Raw genomic sequence first — 23,985 nt, forward strand, 5'->3', positions numbered from 1 at the left:
ACCACACACATTCCCACATATGCATCCCTTAGAGGAACTGATTTCCTGGAAAGACTACTTAGCCAAGTCTTGAGGTAATCTGTCTAACCTGGTGATTCTCTTGGTTAAGGGATGGACACTCATTTGTCCCTCCCTCCGTCCCTTACCCCTTTACACATCTTCCTGCTTCATTCTGCTCCAGGAAAACAGTATTTATCATTCTAGTTCCAGGATGAAATCAGACATTTCCACTAGACTTCAAAAATACATATCCATTTATCCATCCATTCATCCATTTATATATATAAATAAATATCAATGACAAAAAATGTTTTTTGCTAGAAGTCTGGAAGAAGGATCACCTGAAGACCCAAACTCTAATACTTAGGAATGTGTGAAAAATATCACACCAAGTTTAAAAATAACTCTTTAATCATATGCACATATGGGGAATAAAGGGCAACACCAGGCTAACTGGGGAAGGGAGCAAGATATTCTCCCTTTGTCCCAATATCTGCTTGGCACAGTTCTGAGATCACACAAACAAGTGGGAGTAGGTTGGGAAACAGAATAAGTGAGAGGACTGAAGAGACAAAGGTAAGGGGGGAGAGGCAGGGGCTTGCAGTAGTCTCAATCAGTGGACTCTAACACAGATTCACTCAGCGCAAGGTCCCAGTAGTGTTCAGCCCCATGCTTTTTGAAATGCTCACGAGCCATGTTCTCTGTAGGACACTGTTTAAACTTCATTTCTCCAAAGCTCCGGTCTTTGGCTGTACCCTAGGAAAGACACAAAATACTGCAATTTCTTATTTAAATCAGATATAATATTTTTTTATAAGAACTATAACATTTGTGAGCAATATGCAAGCTGAACATGATTTTATGGTAAAAAAAATTGTGACCTCCATTTCCTTGGATATTTGCATGAGTTTTTATGAATGCATATGCATAAGGCTTTTAGTTTTTTGAATGAAGTGAGGATGAGGAATTCTTTCCTCTTGTGCCTGGGTGGAACACCAAGACAGGAATAACTATAGAGGGTGGCGTGAGATAAACTTATCTCCTACCAGGCCTTAAGGACTAAATTTAGGCCTTCAAAAAGACCCAAAAAACTATTTATACAAGCAGGAGGCTTTGGGGCCCAGCAACAAAGAACAATTGGGGGCGGGGAACAGAAGAAGAGCAGGTAAGAACAGAGAATTACAATAGAAAAAAACAGTACCATGCAGAACTGGCATTCTTGCCAAAGGTACCAGCAGCAATGGCAGTTATAAAGCACTACCCTCAAGAGGTTTTCAGGGAGTAGACACCAATAGGGAGGCTGGAGCAGAACTTGGCTTATTTCTTTTTTTTGAGACGGAGTTTCGCTCTTGTTACCCAGGCTGGAGTGCAATGGCGCGATCTCGGCTCACCGCAACCTCCGCCTCCTGGGTTCAGGCAATTCTCCTGCCTCAGCCTCCTGAGTAGCTGGGACTACAGGCACGCGCCACCATGCCCAGCTAATTTTTTGTAGTTTTAGTAGAGATGGGGTTTCACCATGTTGACCAGGATGGTCTCGATCTCTTGACCTCATGATCCACCCGCCTCGGCCTCCCAAAGTGCTGGGATTACAGGCTTGAGCCACCGCGCCTGGCCCTACTTGGCTTATTTCTAAACCTGAGAGAGAATTCCTGAAGACTAAAGTTCTCAAACATTAATACTGGTTCTCTAAGAAGCCAGGACTTTTTCAGTAAATACTCTTCAGAGACAAATAGAAGAAAATTTAAGAGATGAAGGGGCTAATATATGTGCAGGTAGGGCTGGGTAAAGTAGTTCATGCCTATAATCACAGCCCTTTGGGAGGCTGAGGTGGGAGGATCACTCAAGGCTAACAGTTCAAGACCAGCCTGGACAACATAGTGAGACACCATTTCTACAAAAAATAAAATAAAATAAATTAGGCACAGTGGTGTGGACCTGAGGTCTCAGATACCTGAGAAGCTAAGGCCAGAGGGCTGCTTGACCCTAGGAGTTCAAGGCTGTAGTGAGCTATGACTGTGCCACTGCACACCAGCCTGGGAAACCCTGTCTCTTAAAAAACAAAACAAGGCCGGGCGTGGTGGCTCACGCCTGTAATCCCAGCACTTTGGGAGGCCGAGGCGGGTGGATCACGAGGTCAAGAGATCAAGACCATCCTGGTCAACATAGTGAAACCCCGTCTCTACTAAAAATACAAAAAAATTAGCTGCGCATGGTGGCGCATGCCTGTAATCCCAGCGACTCAGGAGACTGGGGCAGAAGAATTGCCTGAACCCAGGAGGCGGAGGTTGCGGTGAGCCGAGATCGTGTCATTGCACTCCAGCCTGGGTAACAGGAGCGAAACTCCGTCTCAAAAAAAAATAAAAATAAAAAAAATATGCAGGCAGGAACTTATAACACAGAGAAACAAATATTATGGTTATTTTCATCTAATTTGTATGCATAAATTGAAGAATCTGAGATAAGGCAGAAGGATACATGAAACGTTTTTTTTTTTTTTTTTTTTTTTTTGAGACGGAGTTTCACTCATGTTACCCAGGCTGGAGTGCAATGGCGCCATCTCGGTTCACCGCAACCTCCGCCTCCTGGGTTCAGGCAATTCTCCTGCCTCAGCCTCCTGAGTAGCTGGGATTACAGGCACGTGCCACCATGCCCAGCTGATTTTTTGTATTTTTAGTAGAGACGGGGTTTCACCATGTTGACCAGGATGGTCTCGATCTCTTGACCTCGTGATTCACCCGCCTCGGCCTCCCAAAGTGCTGGGATTACAGGCTTGAGCCACCGCGCCCGGCCCCATGAAACTTTTTTTAAATTTTTTTTATTTTTTGATTGCTCCTTCAGAAGAAAAACTATTAATAGCAATTACCTATAAAGATTTGTCTGAAGAGATCAGAGAATAGGAAGAGACTTTTTCTTTTCTTTATTTTTTGAGACATAGTCTCACACTGTCGTCTAGGCTGGATTGGAAAGGCACAATCTTGTCTCACTGCAACCTCCGCCTCCCGAATTCAAATGATTCTCCTGTCTCAGTCTCCCGCGTAGCTGGGATTACAGGCACCCACCACCATGCCCAGCTAAATTTTGTATTTTTAGTAGAGATGGGGTTTCACCATGTTGGCCAGGCTGGTCTCGAACTCCTGACCTCATGATCTGCCCACCTCGGCCTCCCAAAGTGATGGGAATACAAGCGTGAGCTACGGGGCCCAGCCCAAGACTTTTCCCTTTTTTTTGCTAAAACAGGGTCTCTAGCTGGGCAAGGTGGCTCACACCTGTAATCCCAGCACTTTGGGAGGCTGAGGCAGGTGGATCACCTGAGGTCAGGAGTTTGAGACCAGCGTGGCCAACATGGTGAAACCTAGTCTCTACTAAAACTACAAAATTCAGCTGACCATGGTGGTGCACACCTGTAGTCCCAGCTACTCGGGAGGCTGAGGCAGGAGAATCGCTTGAACCCTGAAGGCGGAGGTAGAAGTAAGCTGAGATCGTGCCACTGCACTCCATCTCAAAACAAAAACAAAAACAAAAACAAAGACAGGGTCTCACTCTGGTGCCCAGGCTGGAGTGCAGCGGCGCAATCAGAGCTCACTGCAGCCTCAAATTCCCAAGCTGAAGCAATCCTCCCACCTCAGCCTCTCAAGTAGCTGGGACTACAGGCACATGCCATCAGGCCTGGCTAATTACTGTATTATTTGTAGTGACAGGGTTTCGCCATGTTGCCCAGGCTTGTCTTGAACTCCTGAGCTCAAGCAATCCATCCACCTCATCCTCCCAAACTGCTAGGATTACAGGTGTGAGCCACTGTGCTGGGTTTCAGTAAGTACTCTGCTGTATAATTAGAATTTTTTTATTTTAATATTTACTACTTTTGTAATCATGTTTTTAAAAATAGAAGATATACGGCCAGGTGCAGTGGCTCATGCCTGTAATGTCAGCACTTTGGGAGGCCTAGGCAGGAGGATCAAGAGGTCAGGAGATCGAGACCATCTTGGCCAACACGGTGAAACCGCATCTCTACCAAAAATACAAAAATTAGCAGGGCATGGAGGTGTGTGCCTGTAGTCCCAGCTACTTGGGAGGCTGAGGCAGGAGAATCACTTGAACCTGAGAGGTGGAGGTTGCAGTGAGCTGAGATTGCGCCATTGCACTCCAGCCTAGGCAACAAGAGCAAATCTCTTTCTCAAAAAAAAAAAAAAAAAAAAAAGACATACATGTACTATACCTAAAAGCACACATGAAAACATTAATACTGATTCTCTAAGAAGCCTTCAGGGGTTAAAGAACTAGATAACTATAAAAAAAATTCCACCTGAAGAGTGACTTAGTCACATTTCATGAAGCACTATTACATAATTACCTAATTTGGTTCTCAAAAAAATTGACAATATAAAGAGTAAATAATAATGTCTACATTTTATAGATAAGGCAACAGAATTTGACATTGAGTGTCCTGCCCAGATTGCACAGCTAATAAGCAATGCCCAGCCTCCTAACTTTATATTGAGTCTAGTACTTCCTTCTTTCCAAGTCTCATATTCATGATCGTGAAATAAATAATTTTCAGTAGAGAATTTGTATTCCTGCTACCAGTAGCACTGTCCATACACTTCCCCAGATAACATACACTAAATACTCTTCAATTTAACTAAAAAGATGATCAGGAAGAATTTGCTGACAACCATTTAAAAATGGATTCCAGGCCAGGTGCGGTGGCTCATGCCTGTAATCCCAGCACTTTGGGAGGCCAAGAGGGGTGGAAGAGGTCAGGAGTTTGAAACCACACTGGCCAACATGGTGAAACCCTGTCTACACTAAAAATACAAAAATAGCCAGGCATGGTGGCAGGCGCCTATAATCCCAGCTACTAGGGAGGCCGAGGCAGGAGAATAGCTTGAAACCAGAAGGCAGAGGCTGCAGTGAGCGGAAACGGTACCGGTGCACTCTAGCCTGGGTAACAAAAGCAAAACTGTTTTAAAAAAAATAAGTAGGGCCGGGCGCGGTGGCTCAAGCCTGTAATCCCAGCACTTTGGGAGGCCGAGGCGGGTGGATCACGAGGTCAAGAGATCGAGACCATCCTGGTCAACATGGTGAAACCCCGTCTCTACTAAAAATACAAAAAATTAGCTGGGCATGGTGGTGCGTGCCTGTAATCCCAGCTACTCAGGAGGCTGAGGCAGGGGAATTGCCTGAACCCAGGAGGCGGAGGTTGCGGTGAGCCGAGATCGTGCCATTGCACTCCAGCCTGGGTAACGAGAGCAAAACTCCATCTCATCAAAAAAAAAAAAAAAAAAAAAATTAAGTAAATAAATTACAATGAGAAACATAAATTATTTAAGGAATTACTCACTGTTTAGTTTTTATATTCCATTGCTCTAGTTAAATAGTATAAACAATCAGAGTTGGCTAACATTTCACAATGTTTTACAAAGGATCACTAACCTCCCAGACTAGTACACATTTGTTGGTTTTCTTCACAGCTTCCTCATCAGATTCCTCATCATCTGGAAGAAAAATCTTGTTATAGACTCAGACTTGAGATTCAGGTTGTAAACAATATTCAAATCTCCCCAAACTCTAAAATATTGTCACCCTTTTTATGTGTTGAACCAAATGTTTTCTTTTCTGTTGCCCTTCATTTTTCCCAAATTGCACTTGAAGCTCCAAGTGGGCAGGAATATTAATTGATACAATTAGCATTTACTGAGCACCTGTTATGAATCAAAAGCTGCACCAGGTACTGGGAATAAGAAAATAAAAAACAAGCAGTCAACATAAAAATTTGTCCTAAGCACTTTGGGAAGCAGGCTCAGATGTCAACATCACATAGTACTCTCAAAAAACTTTCACCCAGGCTGGGCGCGGTGGCTCAAGCCTGTAATCCCAGCACTTTGGGAGGCCAAGGCGGGTGGATCACGAGGTCAAGAGATCGAGACCATCCTGGTCAACATGGTGAAACCCTGTCTCTACTAAAAATACAAAACATTAGCTGGGCATGGTGGAGCGTGCCTGTAATCCCAGCTACTCTGGAGGCTGAGGCAGGAGAATTGCCTGAACCCAGGAGGCGGAGGTTGCGGTGAGCTGAGATCGCACCATTGCACTCCAGCCAGGGTAACAAGAGCGAAACTCCGTCTCAAAAAAAAAAAAAAACTTTCACCCAATGGAGGAGGAGGGCAGATATACCAAATCAAAATCATCAGCTGGGCGTGGTGGCTCACACCTGTAAGTCTACCACTTTGGGTGGCCAAGGTGGGTAGATCACCTGAGGTCAAGGGTTCAAGATCAGCATGGCCAACATGGTGAAACTTCATCTCTACTAAAAATACAAAAATAAGGCTGGGCACGGCAGCTCACGCTTGTAATCCCAGCACTTTGGGAGGCCGGGGTGGGTGGATCACGAGGTCAGACGTTCAAGACCAGCCTGGCCAAGATGGTAAGACCTCATCTCTACTAAAAATATAAAAATTAGGCCGGGTGCGATAGCTCACGCCTGTAATCTCAGCACTTTGGGAGGCTGAGGCAGGCAGATCACGAGGTGGAGATCGAGACCATACTGGCCAACGTGGTGAAACCCTGTCTCTACTAAAAATACAAAAATTAGCTGGGCGTGGTATCACGCGCCTGTAGTCCCAGCTACTCGGGAGGCTGAGGTGGAAGGATCACTTGAACCCAGGAGGCGGAGGTTACAGTGAGCTGAGACTGCGCCACTGCGCTCCAGCCTGGTAACAGAGCAAGACTCCGCCTAAATATATATATATATATATATATATATATATAAAACAAACACACACAAACAAAAAAAAAAACTAGCCAGGCATGGTGGCAGGCGCCTATAATCCCAGCTACTCAGGAGACTGAGGTAGAAGATGGGGGATGGAGTTTGTAGTGAGCTGAGATCATGCCACTGTGCTCCAGCCTGGGTGACAGAATGAGACTCCATCTCAAAAAAGTAAAAATAAAAAATAAAAAAATTAGCCAGGCATGGTGGCAGGTGCCTGTAATCCCAGCATCTTGAGAGGCCAAGGTGGGAGAATCACTTGAACCTGGGAGGTAGAGGTTGCGGTCAGCCAAGATTGCATGATTACACTCCAGCCTGGGCAACAGAGCAAAAACTATGCCTCAAAAAAAAAAATTATCTTATGCACATGTGTAAAACAAAATAAAATATAAGTCAATTATATTACAAAAATGTACTTTAAATACATCAAGGACAAAAAGTACAGGAACGCTAAAGTTAGGTAAAGTTAACAAAAGTTAAGAAAAGCTCTCTGCAGACTTTTTTATTCTCAGTTCTCTTAAGGTGAACTCTGCAGATTTTATTTATTTACTTTTTTGGTTTTGAGATGGAGTCTCACTCTGTCACCTAGGCTAGAGTGCAATGACGTGGTCTTGCCTCACTGCAACCACAGCAATCCTCCTGCCTCAGCCTCCCGAGTAGCTGGGAGTACAGGGGCCCACCATCGTGCCTGGTGAATTTTTGTGTTTTTACCAGAGACAGGATTTCACCATGCTGGCCAGGCTGGTCACAAACTCCTGACCTCAAGTGATCTGCTCACCTCAGCCTCCCAAAGTGCTAGGATTACAGGCATGAGCCATTGCGCCTGGCCTTAAATGCATTTTTGACTTAACAATATATTCAACTTATCACAGGTTTATTAGAATTAACCCTATCATAAGGAGCATTTCTGTGTGTGTGTGTGTGTGTGTGTGTGCGTGCGTGTGTGTGTGTTTGTGTGTGTGTGTAAGATAACAGGCAAAGAAAAAGTAGTTTTTTGTTCAAAGCCATAGGTTTATTGAAACTAACCCCATCATAAGTTGAGGAGCATCTCCGTGTGTGTGTGTGTGTGTGTGTGTGTGCGTGTGTGTGTGTGTGTGTGTAAGATAATAGGCAAAAGAAAAAGTAGTTTTTTGATCAAAGCAAAGCTTTTTTGATCCGAAAGTCTCTTTTTTCCTTTTTTTTTTTTTTTTTTTTGCCTTCTGTCCTTAAAAAATAAAAAAACATCAGGCTGGGCACAGTGGCTCACGCTTGTAATCCCAGCACTTTGGGAGGACGAGGTGGGCAGATCACCTGAGGTCAGGAGTTTGAGACCAGTCTGGCCAGCATGGAGAAACCCCATCTTTACTAAAAATACAAAATTAGCTGGGTGTGGTCGTGCATGCCTATAATCCCAGCTACTCGAGAGGCTGAGGCAGGAGAATCGCTCAAACCTGGGAGGCAGAGGTTGCGGTGAGCCAAGATTGTACCACTGTACTCCAGCCTGGGCAACACAGTGAGCGTTTCTCCACTACGCTCTTCCGATCTCAAAGAATAATATAATACAGACACTGTACACATGAATGTATAGCTTACTTAATTTGCTTTTTCTTTGAGACGGTCTCATTCTGTCACCCCGGCTGGATTGCAGTGGCACGATCACAGCTTACTGCAGCCTTGACCTCCCCAAGCTCAAGTGATCCTCCCCCCTCAGCTTCCTGAGTAGCTGGGAATACAGCTGTGTGCCTCCACACTCTACAAATTTTTGTACTTTTTGTAGAGATGAGGTTTCACCATGCCCAGGATGGTCTCAAACTCCTGGTCTCAAGCAATCTGCCTACCTCAGCCTCCCAAAGTGCTAGGATTACAGGCATGAGCCACCATGCCTAGCTGCTTGCTGAATTTTCAAATACTGAATAAATTCACGTAACCAGTACTCAGATTCAGGACAGACACAGAAACCAGCTGGTAGAAAAGCCTTAAGTGATAGGCAAAAAAATAACTTTATCACTCATGCATATAATCATGTAGTAAACACTGTATGAATGTCTAGGAGGCTCAAAGTTTAAATGGGTCTTTCTAAATTTCCTGAACACAAGTCTAGTGTTAGCAAGAGTGTCATAGGGAAGGAATAAGATGAACGGACAGATGCACCATCCCCACCTCCCACAGCTCTCCCACTTAATCCCCTCTAACCCCCATTCACCATCTCCCTTCGTGTTAGATGTCTGTTCATCCCACTTTATCCGATGCAGCATAAGACGCTTAAATTTCTTCTGGGCCTTGGGGCCTGGAAACAGAGAAGAAGAATTTCGCCAGAACTGTGGAAGATGATGGGGCAGAAAGAACCTCTGAGCTCATCTAATGCTCAGACATTAATGTGGTAGTTGAATTAATCCCAAGCAACACATTTTAAGCCTAGGGTTGTCTGGGGGATAGTATCCCTCAAGTTTTTCAGACTCACCCCCTTCCACTACTACCACGTTGACATCCTTGTGCAGTACCACCACCCCTGTCAGGTACAGTTGCCCAGCATTGGCCTCAATCTTGAACTTCTTGGCTGGGTTGCTCAAATTTCGCACTCTGGAGAAGGGAAAGTTTAGTTATGTCTTCCATTTTAGTATCAGCAGCTGCCTGAATGGAGTGGCAAGTAAACAGATGAATCCAAAATGGTTTCCTCTCTATAAACAAAGGCCTCTGGAGTAAACAAATAGATGAATGCTTAAAAGGTAGAGTTGATGAGTCTAGAAACATTTCCACAATCTTGTATTTCTTCAAAGTCTAGGACTTTATACATACAACAGCAGGTAACCAAAATTTACTCTAAGGATCAGGGAGAGGTATTTACTATCATCCAAAAATATTTACAATCTCATTATTCTTAACAATATAAAGATCTACAAATTTTTTTGTCCTCTAGGTCCTTATAGGATCACTCGGTTGGGCGCAGTGGCTCATGCCTGTAATCCCAGCACTTTCAGAGGCTGAGGTGGGCAGATCTCAAGGTCAGGAGTTCAAGACCAGCCTGGCCAATATGGGGAAACACCATCTCTACTAAAAATACAAAAAATTAGCCGAGCGTGGGGGCACACACCTATAATTCTAGCTATTCGGGAGGCTGAGGCAGGAGAATTGCTTGAACCCAGGAGGCAGAGGTTACAGTGAGCCAAGACTGTGCTACTACACTCCATTCTGGGCAACAAAGCAAGACTCTGTCTCAAAAAATATAAATAAATAAATAAATAAATAAATGCGACCACTATACAGGCATGAAAATTTTCTAGAAGGATATGTAAAAAACTGTTAATAGCAATTACCTAAAGACAGTGGTTCTAAGGGATCAGAGAATAGAAAGAAGACATTTTGAGTAAGTGTATTGTCAGATAATTTTTTCTAATCTTTTTTTTTTTTTTTTTGAGACAAAGTCTCACTCTGTCGCCCAGGCTGGAGTACAGTGGCACAATCTTGGCTCACTGCAACCTCCACCTTCTTGGTTCAAGCGATTCTCCTGCCTCAGCCTCCTGAGTAGCTGGGACTACAGGCGCATGCCACCACACCTGACTGTTTTTTTTTTTTTTTTTTGAGACAACGTTTTGCACTGTCACCAGGCAGGAGTGCAATGGCTCAATCTCAGCTCACTGCAATCTCTGCCTCCCAGGTTCAAGCAATTCTCCTGCCTCAGCCTCCCAAGTACCTGGGATTACAGGTGTACGCCACCATGCCCAGCTAATTTTTGGATTTTAATAGAGATGGGGTTTCACCATGTTGGCCAGGATGGTCTCGATCTCCTGACCTTGTGATCCACCCACCTCGGCCTCCCAAAGTGCTGGGATTACAGGCGTGAGCCACAGTGCCCAGCAATTTTTTAAAAATCTTAATAAGCATTCACTACTTTTGTAATAACGTACCACTTTTATAATAAAGAAGTAGTTAAGGCCAGGCGTGGTGGCTCATGCCTGTAATCCAAGCACTTTGGAAGCCAAGGCAGGCAGACCACCTGAGGTTGGGAGTTCAAGACCAGCCTGACCAATATGGTGAAACCCTGTTTTGTTTTGTTTTTTTAAAAAAGAACTAGTTAATAGAAGTAAGCACATTTTAAAAATAGAAGATACACGGCCAGCCATGGTGGCTCATGCCTGTAATCCCAGCACTTTGGAAGGCTGAGGTGGGCGGATCTCAAGGTCGAGAAATCAAGACCATTCTAGCCAACAAGGTGAAACCCCAACTCTACTAAAAACACAAAAATTAGCCAGGCATGGTGGCACCCTTCTGTAGTTCCAGCTACTCAGGAGGCTAAGGCAGGAGAGGTGGAGGTTGCAGTGAGCCAAGATTGCACCACTGCACTCCAGCCTGGCGACAGAGTAAGACTGTCTCAAAAAACAAACAAACAAAAAAAAGAAGATACATGTGTACTCAACCTAAAAGAATAACAACATTAAATCAACACAAAGGTAGAAAAATATTTACAGCATATAAAATGAATTTTAGAGTGAGGATGAAACCATTACAGCAATACATCAGGGTAAGGATGTGACTATTGAGGAAAGAAATTTGTAATGCTTCCATGGATGCTGGAAGCAAACTCAGAGTAGTTTAAAAAAAAGATGGAAAAAAAAAAAGGAAATAGGATGATTATAGTTCTCAAAGGACATACAATCTTTAGTTCACATCTTGGCCTAAACAAGTATATTGATTTGTTCACTTTTCAGAGCTAACATCCTGGTAAAAAAAAAGACTTGAGACGGAAGAATTGGATAACCATAAACATAAGTCACTAACCCTCACTTTTATAAAAGATTTACTAGCTCTTGATCCAGACTAGGGTCATTAAAAGAGAGTAGGAACTGGTATTAGGTATGCTTTTAGGCCACAGTGATTCTGCCTCATGCCCTTGGAAAATGTTTTAGTAATTCTAAGGGGAAGATTGGCCCAGTATGGACACCTACCTATATACAGATATGTGTACCCCCTGTGAAATGTCTTCTTTAAGCTTTTTAATTTTCTTGACCTTTCTCTGTTCTGCTGTGAGTTTTCGGGCAGCGTTAGCCTCTTCATGCGCTCTGTCGTGACAGGAAGGACATCCACAAGTGAGAAAGGCATTGAAGATCAGAGGCAGGGCTGAGGGAAAGAGAGAGCAACGGAGGACTCTCCCCTCCCTCCAAATGTGGATCCCCCAGAAGAGTTTGGGAAAGGTACTTGCCCGGGGTTTCCACCCAATCCCATGGCACTTACTTCTGCCTTTTTGCCATCTGAGCTCTGACATGGGCTTCTACCTTCGTGGGGTCTTGAACAGCTTCTGTTCCTAATACTCGCATCAAATTAGAAATTCTCACTGCAGTGAAGAGAGAACAACGATCAATCTTTGAAGTCACTTCTGCAGCTGGGTAACTTGTTATCTCTTCCATACCAATTCATATGATTTACCCATTTCAAATCTCTGCTCTAAACTCACTTCCTCCAATACCTTCTACCTTGAAAATCCCACCCAATCACTTCAGCATTTGCAGTTCACACAATTAAGTTCAAGAATCCGCATGCATTTATATTATCCGAAAATTTATGAAGGAACTTCATAAATGTAGAACTTAATTTCTTTCATATTTTTCACACTAATCACAGCACCCAGTAAAAGAGCTTATACATAACAGTTGCTCACTCAAAATATTGCTGAATGAGAACGTAACTACAGGAGCAAGATTTTTATCCTATACTTTCATTGTAAAAATTAAAACATTAAGAATTATGTACATAAAAATTCTACACAAATATTGCAACTACTATCTTAATGAATTTTAAGACCTGTATTCTTCCAGGAAAACCAGAATGTTGTATAATCAGTATACTTAAAAATAAGCCTTAAATGGCCTCTATAATGAATGTGTTGACCTATCTTAATATGAAAAGATGGTAGAAAACTTGGAGAAAAAAAGACTCCAAGAATGATTCTTAGAAACAGAAATCACCCAAATATAGAGATGTTAAAGTTCCTCCAGAATTAAAGACATAAACTTGCCATCCTTTTTGGCAGCAGAGGCCACTAAGAAATGTACCTTTGGGTTCTGGAGGAGGCATCAGGCCCAGCCTGACTTTTTCTTGTAGCTCTTTCTGTGCTTCCCTCCTTGTTTGTCTCCGAAGTTTTTTCTGTTCCTTCTTGGTAAGATATACTCCCAGAGTAACTGGTGTATCATTGTCAACTGTCAGGCAGAAAAAATTAGTATACCAAAGCAATAAGAATATATATACACATATTTTCTTTCTTTTTGAGAAGGAGTTTCACTCTGTCGCCCAGGATGGAGTGCAATGGCATGATCTCAGCTCACTGCAGCCTTTGCCTCCCCGATTCAAGCGATTCTCCTGCCTCAGCCTCCTGTAGGATTACAAGTACATGCCACCATGCCTTGCTAATGTTTGTATTTTAGTAGAGACGGGGTTTCACCATGTTGGCCAGGCATGAGCCACTGAATCCAGCCAGCAATAAGAATATTAAAGAGACCAAGGTAAATATCAATATCATTAAAAGAAACTTTAGGCTGGGCACAGTGGCTTATGCCCGTAATTCTAGCACTTTGGTAGGCCAAGGTGGGAGGATCACTTGAGCCCAAGAGTTCAAGACCAGCCTGGACAACAAAGTGAGATCCGACTCTACTATAAACATTTTATGTTAAAAAAAAAAAAAAAAAAAAAAAAAAAAAAAAAAAAATTGAAACTTTAAATAAAGAATGAAGAAAACTCATTAATTAATAAGAGATCAGTAAGATTAAAATCAGTTCAGGCCAAGGCACTATGGCAATGTTCTTAAAAAAATTCTTATCTTTATTAAGTAGTGTTCTTAGTTGTTTTCCTTTAAGCTGTTAAATCCCTTCATCAAATGATACCTGGCAAATATAGAAAACAAAATTAGGGCCAGGTGCGGTGGTTCATGCCTGTAATCCTAACACTTTGGGAGGCCAAGGTGGGTGGATCACTTGAGGTCAGGAGTTTAAGACCAGCATGCCCAACAAAGCAAAATCCTGTCTCTACTAAAAATACAAAAATTAGCTGGGTGTGGTAGCAGGCACCTATAATCCCAGCTACTTGGTAGGCTGAGGCAGGAGAATTGCTTAAACCCAGGGGGTGGAGGTTGCAGTGAGCCCAGATTGCACCATTATACTCCAGCCTGGATGACAAGAGAGAAACTCCGTTTCAAAAAAAAAATTAGGCTGGCCTCAGTGGCTCATGCCTGTAATCCCAGCACTCTGGGAGGCCTAGGCAGGTGGATCAAGAGGTCAGGAGTTTGAGACCAGCCTAGCCAATATGATGAAACCCCATTTCTACTAAAAATACAAAAATTAGCTAGGTATGATGACTCAAGCTTGTAGTCCCAGCTACTCAGGAGATGGAGGCAGAAGAATTGCTGGAACCTGGGGGATGGGAGGTTGCAGTGAGCCAAGATTGCACCACTGCATTCCAGCCTGGGCGACAGAGCAAGACTCCATCATAAAAAAATAAAAATAAAAAGGCCGGGCGCGGTGGCTCAAGCCTGTAATCCCAGCACTGTGGGAGGCCGAGGCGGGTGGATCACGAGGTCAAGAGATCAAGACCATCCTGGTCAACACGGTGAAACCCCGTCTCTACTAAAAATTCAAAAAAAAATTAGCTGGGCATGGTGGCGCGGGCCTGTAATCCCAGCGACTCAGGAGGCTGGGGCAGGAGAATTGCCTGAACCCGGGAGGCGGAAGTTGCGGTGAGCCGAGATCGCGCCATTGCACTCCAGCCTGGGTAACAAGAGTGAAACTCCGTCTCAAAAAAAAAATAAATAAATAAATAAAATAATAAATAAAATAAAAAATAAAAAATAAAAAAATAAAATATTTAAAAATAAGTAAAACAAAAAACAAAAACCCCACATTCTTATTCTAATGATTCACACTGGTAACAGCTAAGTAGAATCTAGTTAAGTAAATTTCAGTGACTATTACAAATTGTATTGTCTTTGGTTTGTTTTTGAGACAGGGTCTCTCTCTGTCACCCAAACTGTAGTGTAGAGGCGTGTTCACACCTTAATACAATCTCTACCTCCTGGGCTCAAGCAATCCACCCCCCCCATCAGCCTCCCAAGTGGCTAGGACTACACATGCATGCCACCATGCCAGCTCATTTTTTGTATACAGAAGGATTTACCAATGGGCGTGGCCATAATTTATATTAAGATCTCAAACTACTTTTTAAACTTATTGAAAGATACTGTCAAGCAAATTTATCAATTAGGATATTTTCTCCTAGTTTATCCCAAGTGTTAAAATCGCCTATAATTTGCCTAAGCCTTGAAGAATGCATTTCAGTTATTATCTCTACAAATGAAGAAATTCCCAGTATTCAAAGTGACATATCCATGGCCAGGCATTCAGCTAGTTAAAAACACAGCCACAACTAAAACCTACCTTTTTTGACTAAGCCAAAAAACTTTGCTACAAAAAGAAAAAAGGAAAACTGTCCACAGAGAAGGTCTACAGAAAAAAAAAAATTTAAAAAAAAAAAGAAGAAATAAACTAAAAAAAGAGTAAAAAAAAGAAATGCCAAAGACAAAGAAAATAGACAGGCAGGAGTATAGTATGGTGTACAAGACTAGAGCTGGTATTAGCACTATGGCAGAAGTCCAATTTGTACTATACATCAGCGAGGTAATCTATAGATGAGATCTCAATGCTCTAGAGCTGCACTTTTCAATATAGTAATCATTAGGCACATGAGCTATTTAAATTTAAATAGATTAAAACTGAATAAGGGCTGGTGTAGTGGCTCATGCTGTAATGCCAGCACTTTGGGAAGCTGAGGTGGAAGGATTGCTTAAGCCCAGGAATTCAAGACCAGTCTAGGAAAAATGGCAAAATTTGTCTCTCTACAAAAAACAGAAAAAATTAGCTGGGCATGATGGCATGTGCTTATATTCCCAGCAATCCAGGAGGCTGAGTTGGATCGCCTGGGCCTGGGAGGTTAAGGCTGCTGTGAGTCACTGCATTTCAGCCTGGGCTACAAGAATGAGACCCTGTCTCAAAAAAAAAAAAAAAAGAATAAAATTAAAAATTCAGGCTAGGCCGGGCGCGGTGGCTCAAGCCTGTAATCCCAGCACTTTGGGAGGCCGAGGCGGGTGGATCACGAGGTCAAAAGATCGAGACCATCCTGGTCAATATGGTGAAACCCCGTCTCTACTAAAAATACAAAAAAAATTGGCTGGGCATGGTGGCGCGTGCCTGTAATCCCAGCTACCCAGGAGGCTGAGGCAGGAGAATTGCCTGAACCCAGGAGACGGAGGTTGCGGTGAGCCGAGATCGCGCCATTGCACTCCAGCCTGGGTAACAAGAGCGAAAACTCCGTCTCAAAAAAAAAAAAAAAAAAAAAAAAAAATTCAGGCTAGATACAGTGGCTCACGCCTTTAATTCCAGCACTTTGGGAGGCTAAGGCAGGCGGATAACTTGAGGCCAGGAGTTCAACACCAGCCTGGCCAGTATGGGGGAAGCCCATCTCTACTAAAAATACAAAAATGAGCTGGGCGTAGTCGTGCATGCCTATAATCCCAGCTACTCAGGAGGCAGAGGTTGCGGTGAGCCAAGATCACACCACTGCACTCCAGCCTGGGTGACAGAACAACATTCCATCTCAAAAAAAAATAAAAAATAAAAAAATAAAAAAATTCAATTCTTCAGTTGTATTGTGTAACTCAACACTCACATATGGGGGTGATCACTCTGTGATTTTCCCCTATGTAAACATTAATACATTTGTATGCCTTTTCTGCAACTAATGTGCCTTATGTGCCTTTTGTGAATTAATTTTTCACTGAAACTTCATAGGGAAAAGTGAAAGTTTTTCCCTTGGCCCCTACAGTAAACACAAACTGTTTTTCTCTGTATTTCTTCACCAGTTTGTTAAATTTTTTTCAATGCTTTTTCAAAACACACCCATTTCTACTCAATTCTGTCTTCCTGTAGCTTTTTTTTTTTTTTTTTTTTTGAGACTAGGTCTCACTCGGTCATCCAGGCTGGAGTGCAGTGGCACGATCTCAGCTCACTGCAACATCCACCTCCTGGGTTAAAGTGATTCACGTGCCGCAGCCTCCCGAGTAGCTGGAACTACAGGCATGTGACACCACACTTGGCTAATTTTTGTATTTTTAGTAGAGACGGGGTTTCGCCATGTTGCCCAGGCAAGTTGCAAATTCCTGGCCTCATGGGCTCTGCCCGACTCAGCCTCCCAAAGTGCTGGGATTATAGGCATGAGCCACTGTGCCCAGCCTTCTGAGGCATTTTAACTCTTTTTTTTTTTCTCCACTATTTTTATTTTATTTATTTGTTTTTATTTTATTCTTAAGAGAAACAACTTTGGGCCAGGTGCGATCACTCACGCCTGCAATCTCAGCACTTTGGGAGGCTGAAGCAGGCAGATCACCTGAGGTTGGGAGTTTGAGACCAGCCTGACCAACATGGAGAAACCCTGTCTCTACTAAAAATACAAAATTAGCGAGGTGTGGTGGTGCATGCCTGTAATCCCAGCTACTCGGGAGGCTGAGCCAGAATTGCTTGAACCCGGGAGGTGGAGGTTGCAGTAAACAGAGATCACATCATTGCACTCCAGCCTGGACAACAAGAGCAAAACTCCACCTCAAAAAAAAAAAGAGAGAGAGAGAGAGAAGCAACTTTGTTTCCCAGTTTCAACTTTGGGAAACTAACAAAAAGCCCTTTGGTGTTAGGAACCCTCATAGTGGGTAGGGGAGCATATTGCATCTAATAACACACCACTCCAATAGTTTAGCTCTTGCATTTGCATTTAGCTGTGGATGCTAGGACAACATGGTTCTATAAAAGGGGCAAGCTGAGGGCTGTCTCCTCAGAACAACCAGGGAACTGTAAATGTAAAGCTTCATGAAATCACTGGGGTTTTTTTCTTTTTGAGACAAGGTCTGGCACTATTATCAGGCTGAAGTGCTGTGGCGCCATCTCAGCTTACTGCAGCCTCCACCTCCCAGGCTCAAGCCATCCTCCACACCTCAGCCAGGTAGCTGGGACTACAGATACATACCACCATGCCCAGCTGATTTTTGTACTTTTTGTCAAGACTCAGTTTTTCCATGTTGCCCAGGTCTCAAACTCCTAAGCTCAAGCAATCTGCCCACCTTAGCCTCCCAAAGTGCAGTGATTACAGGCGTGAGCCACCATACCCAGCCCAATTTTTTTTTCCTTGAGATGGGTCTTACTATGTTGCCCAGGCTGGTCTTGAACTCTTGGCCTCAAGTGATCCTCCTGTCTCAGCCTTCCAAAGTGTTCGGATTAGAGGCATGAGCCACCACACTCAGCTGTCTCATGAAATTCTAAGCACAGGAATCACAAGAATATGCACTTAAAATTTATGTTCACTGGTCAAACCACAAATTATTAACTGTCAGGAAAAAAACTGAATTAAAAAAAAAGAATTACATATGAATACTGGCTACTGTACTGAACAGCACAGACACAGAACATGTTCATCACTATATAAACTTCCAGTGGATAATGCTGCTCTAGAGACTTGATTCAGTAATCTACACATTACCTGGAGGATTGAGCTGGGCTGGATGTTCAACAAGATTTGTGATTCCAAAATAATCTTCTCTCTTGGGATTTTCCTCTGTACTAAAATTGCAGGAATAAAAGAAAACACAATATGTGGGTAGAGATGATTCTAAGAGAGGAGGCTTAGAAACACTGAAAAAACCTATTCTCCATAATGGGTTCTAGTGCTTGATATACCTAAAACAGCATTTACATACCTAAAATATATACAGTCATTGATCGACTTACGACCTATGCAACTTACGACCATTCGACTTTATGACCACAATCGCTAGCCACGACTGCTCCACGTCTGGCAGCGCAAACGTTGCCCAGCTGGGCATACGACAGTGCGGACCAGCTTCCAGCAGCACTACCATCTCCGCGTGCACCATTTCAACTGTACGTATAGCCTACTCAACTTACTACCAAATCGTGTTACGACCGGTCTGCCGGTCCCGATCGTGGTCGTAAGTCGAGCACTAGCTGTAATTATACATAATCTTCGAGAAAACTGAGTCCCTTTACGGTTGAACACACTCTCCACAGAAGTCATTCCCAACCTTTTTTCTACCACACCACAGCTGGTAGATGCTATGTTCTCTCATTAGTGACAATAGGTCCCTGAAAAAGTGGCTGACAAAGAATGGGCAAGGAAAGCCTAAGATAAAGTCTACTAAAGTCATGTATCAGAATGATGGAGCAGGGCTGGGCACAGTGGCTTATGCCTATAATCCCAGCACTTTGAGAGACTGAGGCAGGCGGATCACCTGAGGTCAGGAATTCAAAACCAGCCTGGCCAAATAGTGAAACGCTGTTGTCTACTAAAAATATAAAAATTGGCTTGGGAGGCCGGGCGCGGTGGCTCAAGCCTGTAATCCCAGCACTTTGGGAGGCCGAGGCGGGTGGATCACGAGGTCAAGAGATCGAGACCATCCTGGTCAACACGGTGAAACCCCGTCTCTACTAAAAATACAAAAAATTAGCTGGGCATGGTGATGCGTGCCTGTAATCTCAGCTACTCGGGAGGCTGAGGCAGGAAAATTGCCTGAACCCAGGAGGCGGAGGTTGCGGTGAGCCGAGATTGCGCCATTGCACTCCAGCCTGGGTAACAAGAGCGAAACTCCGTCCCCCCCCACCAAAAAAAAAAAAAAAAAAAAAAAAAATTGGCTTGGGATGGTGGTATGTGTCTGTAGTTTCAGCTTATACTAAGGAGGCTGATGTGGGAGAATCTCTTGAACCCAGGAGGCAGAGGTTGCAGTGAGCCAAGATCGTGCCACTGCATTCCAGCCTGGGTGACAGAGTAAGACTCCCTCTCAAAAACAAGCAAACAAAACAAATACAGGAGCTTACGTACAGTTACTTATTTCTCTTGGATTTTAAATTTTTAATTAATGCATGAATACCATCCTTCCCACTAAAACCATAGCTTTACTAAAAGGTATTAACTTGAATCTTAATCAGCTGAGTTAGCTGATTAAAAACTGGGTTTTTTTTTTTTTTTTTTTTTTTTTGAGATGAAGTCTTACTCTGTCACCCAGGCTGGAGTGCAACGGCATGGCTCATTGCAATCTCTGACTCCCAGGTTCAAGTGATTCTCCCACCTCAGCCTCCAGGGTAGGCAGGACCACAGGTGTGCCTACACCACACCCAGCTAATTTTTGCATTTTTAGTAGAGAAGGGGTTTCGGTATGTTGGCCAGGCTGGTCTCAAACTCCTGACCACATGATCCACCCACCCGGGCCTCCCAAAGTGGTAAGATTACAGGCATAAGCCACCGAGCCTGGCCTGGAAAACTATTTCTTAAAAAACGTACTAAAACAAACTCACAGATCAAAGCCATTGGGGATTATGTAAGAGTCCCACCACTCAATTTCAGGGATATCGCCTTCCTTTAGCTCCTTCTTAGGAGCAATGAGGGCAAGCCTAGTCGAAGTATGGATGCCTGTTTTTCGAGCTGCTTGTGAAATCTCTGCCTGTAGCTTCTCCAGTTGAGCCTAAAAACAAAATAAACCAAGACAAAAAGATAAACTGGAGTCATAGAAAATAGAATTTGTAGAATCCCCAATTTTAAAACACTTCCTTGTTGAACTCTACAGCTAATACAAAAAGTTCATAATTTCTGAAAGCTTAGAAAGGAGTTGTTCTGCTTTATTTTATCTTTTTTATTTATTAGTTCATGTACATAGATCTCACCTTTACCCTCCCCCTTCACTCCACAGTATATGCCTGCAGTAAATACACAAATAGAATTTTATGAAAACCTCACTTTGAGAGGACAAAAAGAAGGCAAAGGTGATTCAACATACAATGAATTCAACTCTCTAGGTATATTGTCTGCAGTACATTTTAACACCAGGCAAGCTTTCCTCAGTCATTCAGAATGTTTCAAATTGTTTCCCTCCACTCAGTTGTATGTGGAGAATTTTCAAACTCAATTTAATATTTCCACTTACGTAGAAACTAATAAGGAAGAACAATCCGCTTAAAAAAACATGTATTACAGACATAAATACAATATTTTTCTTTTTGAGATGGAGTTTCGATCTTTTCCCCAGGCTGGAGGGCAGTGGTATGATCTCAGCTCACTGCAACCTCCGCCTTTTCATTTAAAGTGATTCTCCTGCCTCTGCCTCTAGAGTAGCTGGGATTAGAGGCACCCACCACCACGTCTGGCTAATTTTTGTATTTTTAGTACAGACAGGGTTTTACCATGATGGCCAGGCCGGTCTCCAACTCCTAACGTCATGATCCAACCACCTCAGCTTCCCAAAGTGCTGTTTTCAAATCGTTCATTGCTTTAAATCAGGAGTCCCCAACTCACCAGTCTGTGCCTTTTAGGAGACGGGTTGCACAGCAGGTGAGCAGCAGGCAAGCCAATGAAGTTTCATCTGTACTTACAATCACTCCCTATTACCTGAATTATGGTCTGAGCTCTACCTCCTAACAGATCAGCGGCAACATTAGATTCTCATAGGAGTACGAACCCTATTGCAAACTGTGCATGCAATGGACCTATGTTGTACATTCCTTATGAGAATCTAATGCCCGATATGTCACTATCTCCCATCACACCCAGATGGGACTGTCTCAGCAGGAAAACAAGCTCAAGGATCCCACTGATTTACATTATGGTGAGTTGTATAATTATTTCATCCTATATTACAATAAAATAATAGTAGAAATAGGCCAGCATGGTGGCTCACGCCTGTAATCCCAGCACTTTGAGAGGCCGGGACAGGTGAATCACAAGGTCAGGAGTTTGGGACCAGCCTGGCCAACACAGTGAAACCCTGGCTCTATTAAAAATACAAAAAATTCGCCAGCCATGGTGGCATGCACCTGTAGTCCCAGCTACTCGGGAGGCTAAGGCAGGAGAATTGCTTGAACCTGAAAGGCGGAGGTTGCAGTGAGTCACGATTGCACTGCTGCAGTTCAGCCCAGATGATAGTGTGAGACTCCATCTCAAAAAAAAAAAAAAAAAAAAAAAAAAAAGGCTGGGCACAGGGGCTCACACCTGTAATCCCAGCACTTTTTGGAGGCCAAGGTGGGTGGATCACCTGAGGTGGGGAGTTCAAGACCGGCCTGATCAACATGGATAAACCCCATCTCTAATAAAATTACAAAATTAGCCAGACGTAGTGGTGCATGCCTGCAATCCCAGCTACCTGGGAGGCTGAGGCAGGAGAATCAATTGAAACCAGGAGACAGAGGTTGCAGTGAGCCGAGATCGTGCCATTGCACTCCATCCTGGGCAACAAGAGTGAAACTCCATTTCAAAACAACAATAATAACAGAAATAAAGTACACAATAAATGTATGCGCTTAAACCATCCCTACTCCAGGGGAATAATTGTCTTCCATGAAACCAGTCCCTGGAGCCAAAAGGGTTGAGGACTGCTGCTTTAAATGACCTATTTATCTAATTTCTTAGAACACAGAGATTTTAACAGTGTTTTCCTGTCAGCTTCTTAACTTTTTCAAAATTCTGGGTTACACTCTAAGCCAGATACCTTTGTCCGTAATCGCTGAGCAATCTTCTCAAATTTGCCCTTGTCATGGAATTTAAAAGTGCGTCTCTGGCGCTGGGAAGGGGCAATGGAGACTCGGGGGTCAAAAAAGGTATTGGACTCCATGTCTTCTGATGGCTTTTCCTTTAGCTGTTGCTTGAATTGCTCCCTCTTCACAGCACGAATATTGGCCTTCAGAGTAGGCATGCGGTGTGTCAGCTCAATCTCCTTGCCTGTTGCATCTACAGTGCGCCCTTGCTCATCTAGGATGAGTGGTGTGGGTTTAGTTTGGTCTTTTAACTCCACTTTCCTGAAAAACAGCCCGCAAAGAAATAAATCCTTTATGGAACATTAAGGCAAACAAAAAAACAAAATAAAGCCAGACATGGTGGCTCAAGCCTGGAACCACAGCATTTTGGGAGGCCAAGGAAACAGGATCACTTCAGCCCAGGAGTTAGAGACCAGTCTGGGCAACACAAGGAGACCCCGTCTCAACAAAAAATTTAAAATTAGCTGGGTGTGGTGGTACGCACCTGTGGTCCCAGCTACTCAGGAGATTGAGGAGGATCACTTGAGCTCAGGCAGTTGAGGCTGTAGTGCCTTCCCTTTAAGAATTATTTGGGGGCCGGGCGCGGTGGCTCAAGCCTGTAATCCCAGTACTTTGGGAGGCCGAGGCGGGTGGATCACGAGGTCAAGAGATCGAGACCATCCTGGTCAACATGGTGAAACCCCGTCTCTACTAAAACTACAAAAAATTAGCTGGGCATGGTGGCGTGTGCCTGTAATCCCAGCTACCCAGGAGGCTGAGGCAGGAGAATTGCCTGAACCCAGGAGGCGGAGGTTGCAGTGAGCCGAGATCGCGCCATTGCACTCCAGCCTGGGTAACAAGAGCGAAACTCCGTCTCAAAAAAAAAAAAAGAATTATTTGGATGGATGGGTGTGGTAGCTCACACTGTAATACCCAGCACTTTGGGAGGCTGAGGCAGGTGGATTGCTTGAGCCCAGGAGTTCAAGACCAGCCTGGACAACATAATGAAACCCCATCTCTACAAAAAATACAAAATTTAGATGGCCGCCTGTAGTCCCAGCTACTTGAGAGGCTAAGGCAGGAGAATCGCTTGAACCCAGAAGGCGGAGATTGCAGTGAGCCAAGATCTGCCACTGCACTCCAGCATGGGTGAAACAGTGAGACTCTCTCTCAAAAAATAAATAAATAGACAACAAAAAGATTCTAGGGAACAATCTTATCAGTGAGTAATATCTTTTTCTCTTTTTTCTTTTTTTTTTTTTTGAGACATGGTCCCACTCTGTTGCCCAGGCTGGAATATGTGGCACAATCACAGCTCGTTGCAACCTCAACTTCCCAGACTCAAGAAATTCTCCCACCTAAGCCTCCTGAGCAGCTGGAACTACAGGCATACTCTACCACACCTGGCTAATTTTTGCATTTTTTAGAGAGATGGAGTTTTGCCATGTTGCCTAGGTTGGTCTTGAACTCCTGAGCTCAAGCAATCTGCCTGCCTCAGCCTCCCAAAGTGCTGGGAGTACAGGTGTGATCCACCTTGCGCAGCCAATAACATCTTGATTAAAAATATCAAAGTGGGCCGGGCGCGGTGGCTCAAGCCTGTAATCCCAGCACTTTGGGAGGCCGAGGCGGGTGGATCAC

General features: G+C 43.6%; 1 protein-coding gene across 4 annotated transcripts in view; it reads right to left on the reverse strand.

Annotated features, from left to right (window-relative positions):
* Positions 1 to 393: 393 nt before the first annotated feature.
* PRPF3 (pre-mRNA processing factor 3) overlaps positions 394 to 23,985 on the reverse strand; it is a 36,009-nt gene continuing 12,417 nt past the window's right edge. For 3 of the 4 annotated variants that reach the window (XM_032267465.1, XM_032267462.1, XM_032267463.1), the window contains 10 exons: positions 22,323 to 22,629; positions 20,140 to 20,306; positions 18,311 to 18,390; positions 12,796 to 12,939; positions 11,978 to 12,077; positions 11,692 to 11,805; positions 9,210 to 9,328; positions 8,952 to 9,035; positions 5,434 to 5,495; positions 394 to 756 (listed from right to left, as the gene is read on the reverse strand). In XM_032267465.1, the coding sequence (XP_032123356.1) occupies positions 610 to 756; positions 5,434 to 5,495; positions 8,952 to 9,035; positions 9,210 to 9,328; positions 11,692 to 11,805; positions 11,978 to 12,077; positions 12,796 to 12,939; positions 18,311 to 18,390; positions 20,140 to 20,306; positions 22,323 to 22,629 (1,324 nt within the window). In that variant the 3' untranslated portion in view covers positions 394 to 609. Of the gene's footprint in view, positions 757 to 5,433; positions 5,496 to 8,941; positions 9,036 to 9,209; positions 9,329 to 11,691; positions 11,806 to 11,977; positions 12,078 to 12,795; positions 12,940 to 18,310; positions 18,391 to 20,139; positions 20,307 to 22,322; positions 22,630 to 23,985 lie in introns of all 4 variants that reach the window. The other variant, XR_004265247.1, reaches the window with a different exon arrangement.

The sequence above is a fragment of the Sapajus apella genome, unplaced genomic scaffold (genome assembly GCF_009761245.1).
Source record: "Sapajus apella isolate SASKATOON/1434 unplaced genomic scaffold, GSC_monkey_1.0 scaffold169, whole genome shotgun sequence".
In the NCBI taxonomy this organism is placed as follows: domain Eukaryota; kingdom Metazoa; phylum Chordata; class Mammalia; order Primates; family Cebidae; genus Sapajus; species Sapajus apella.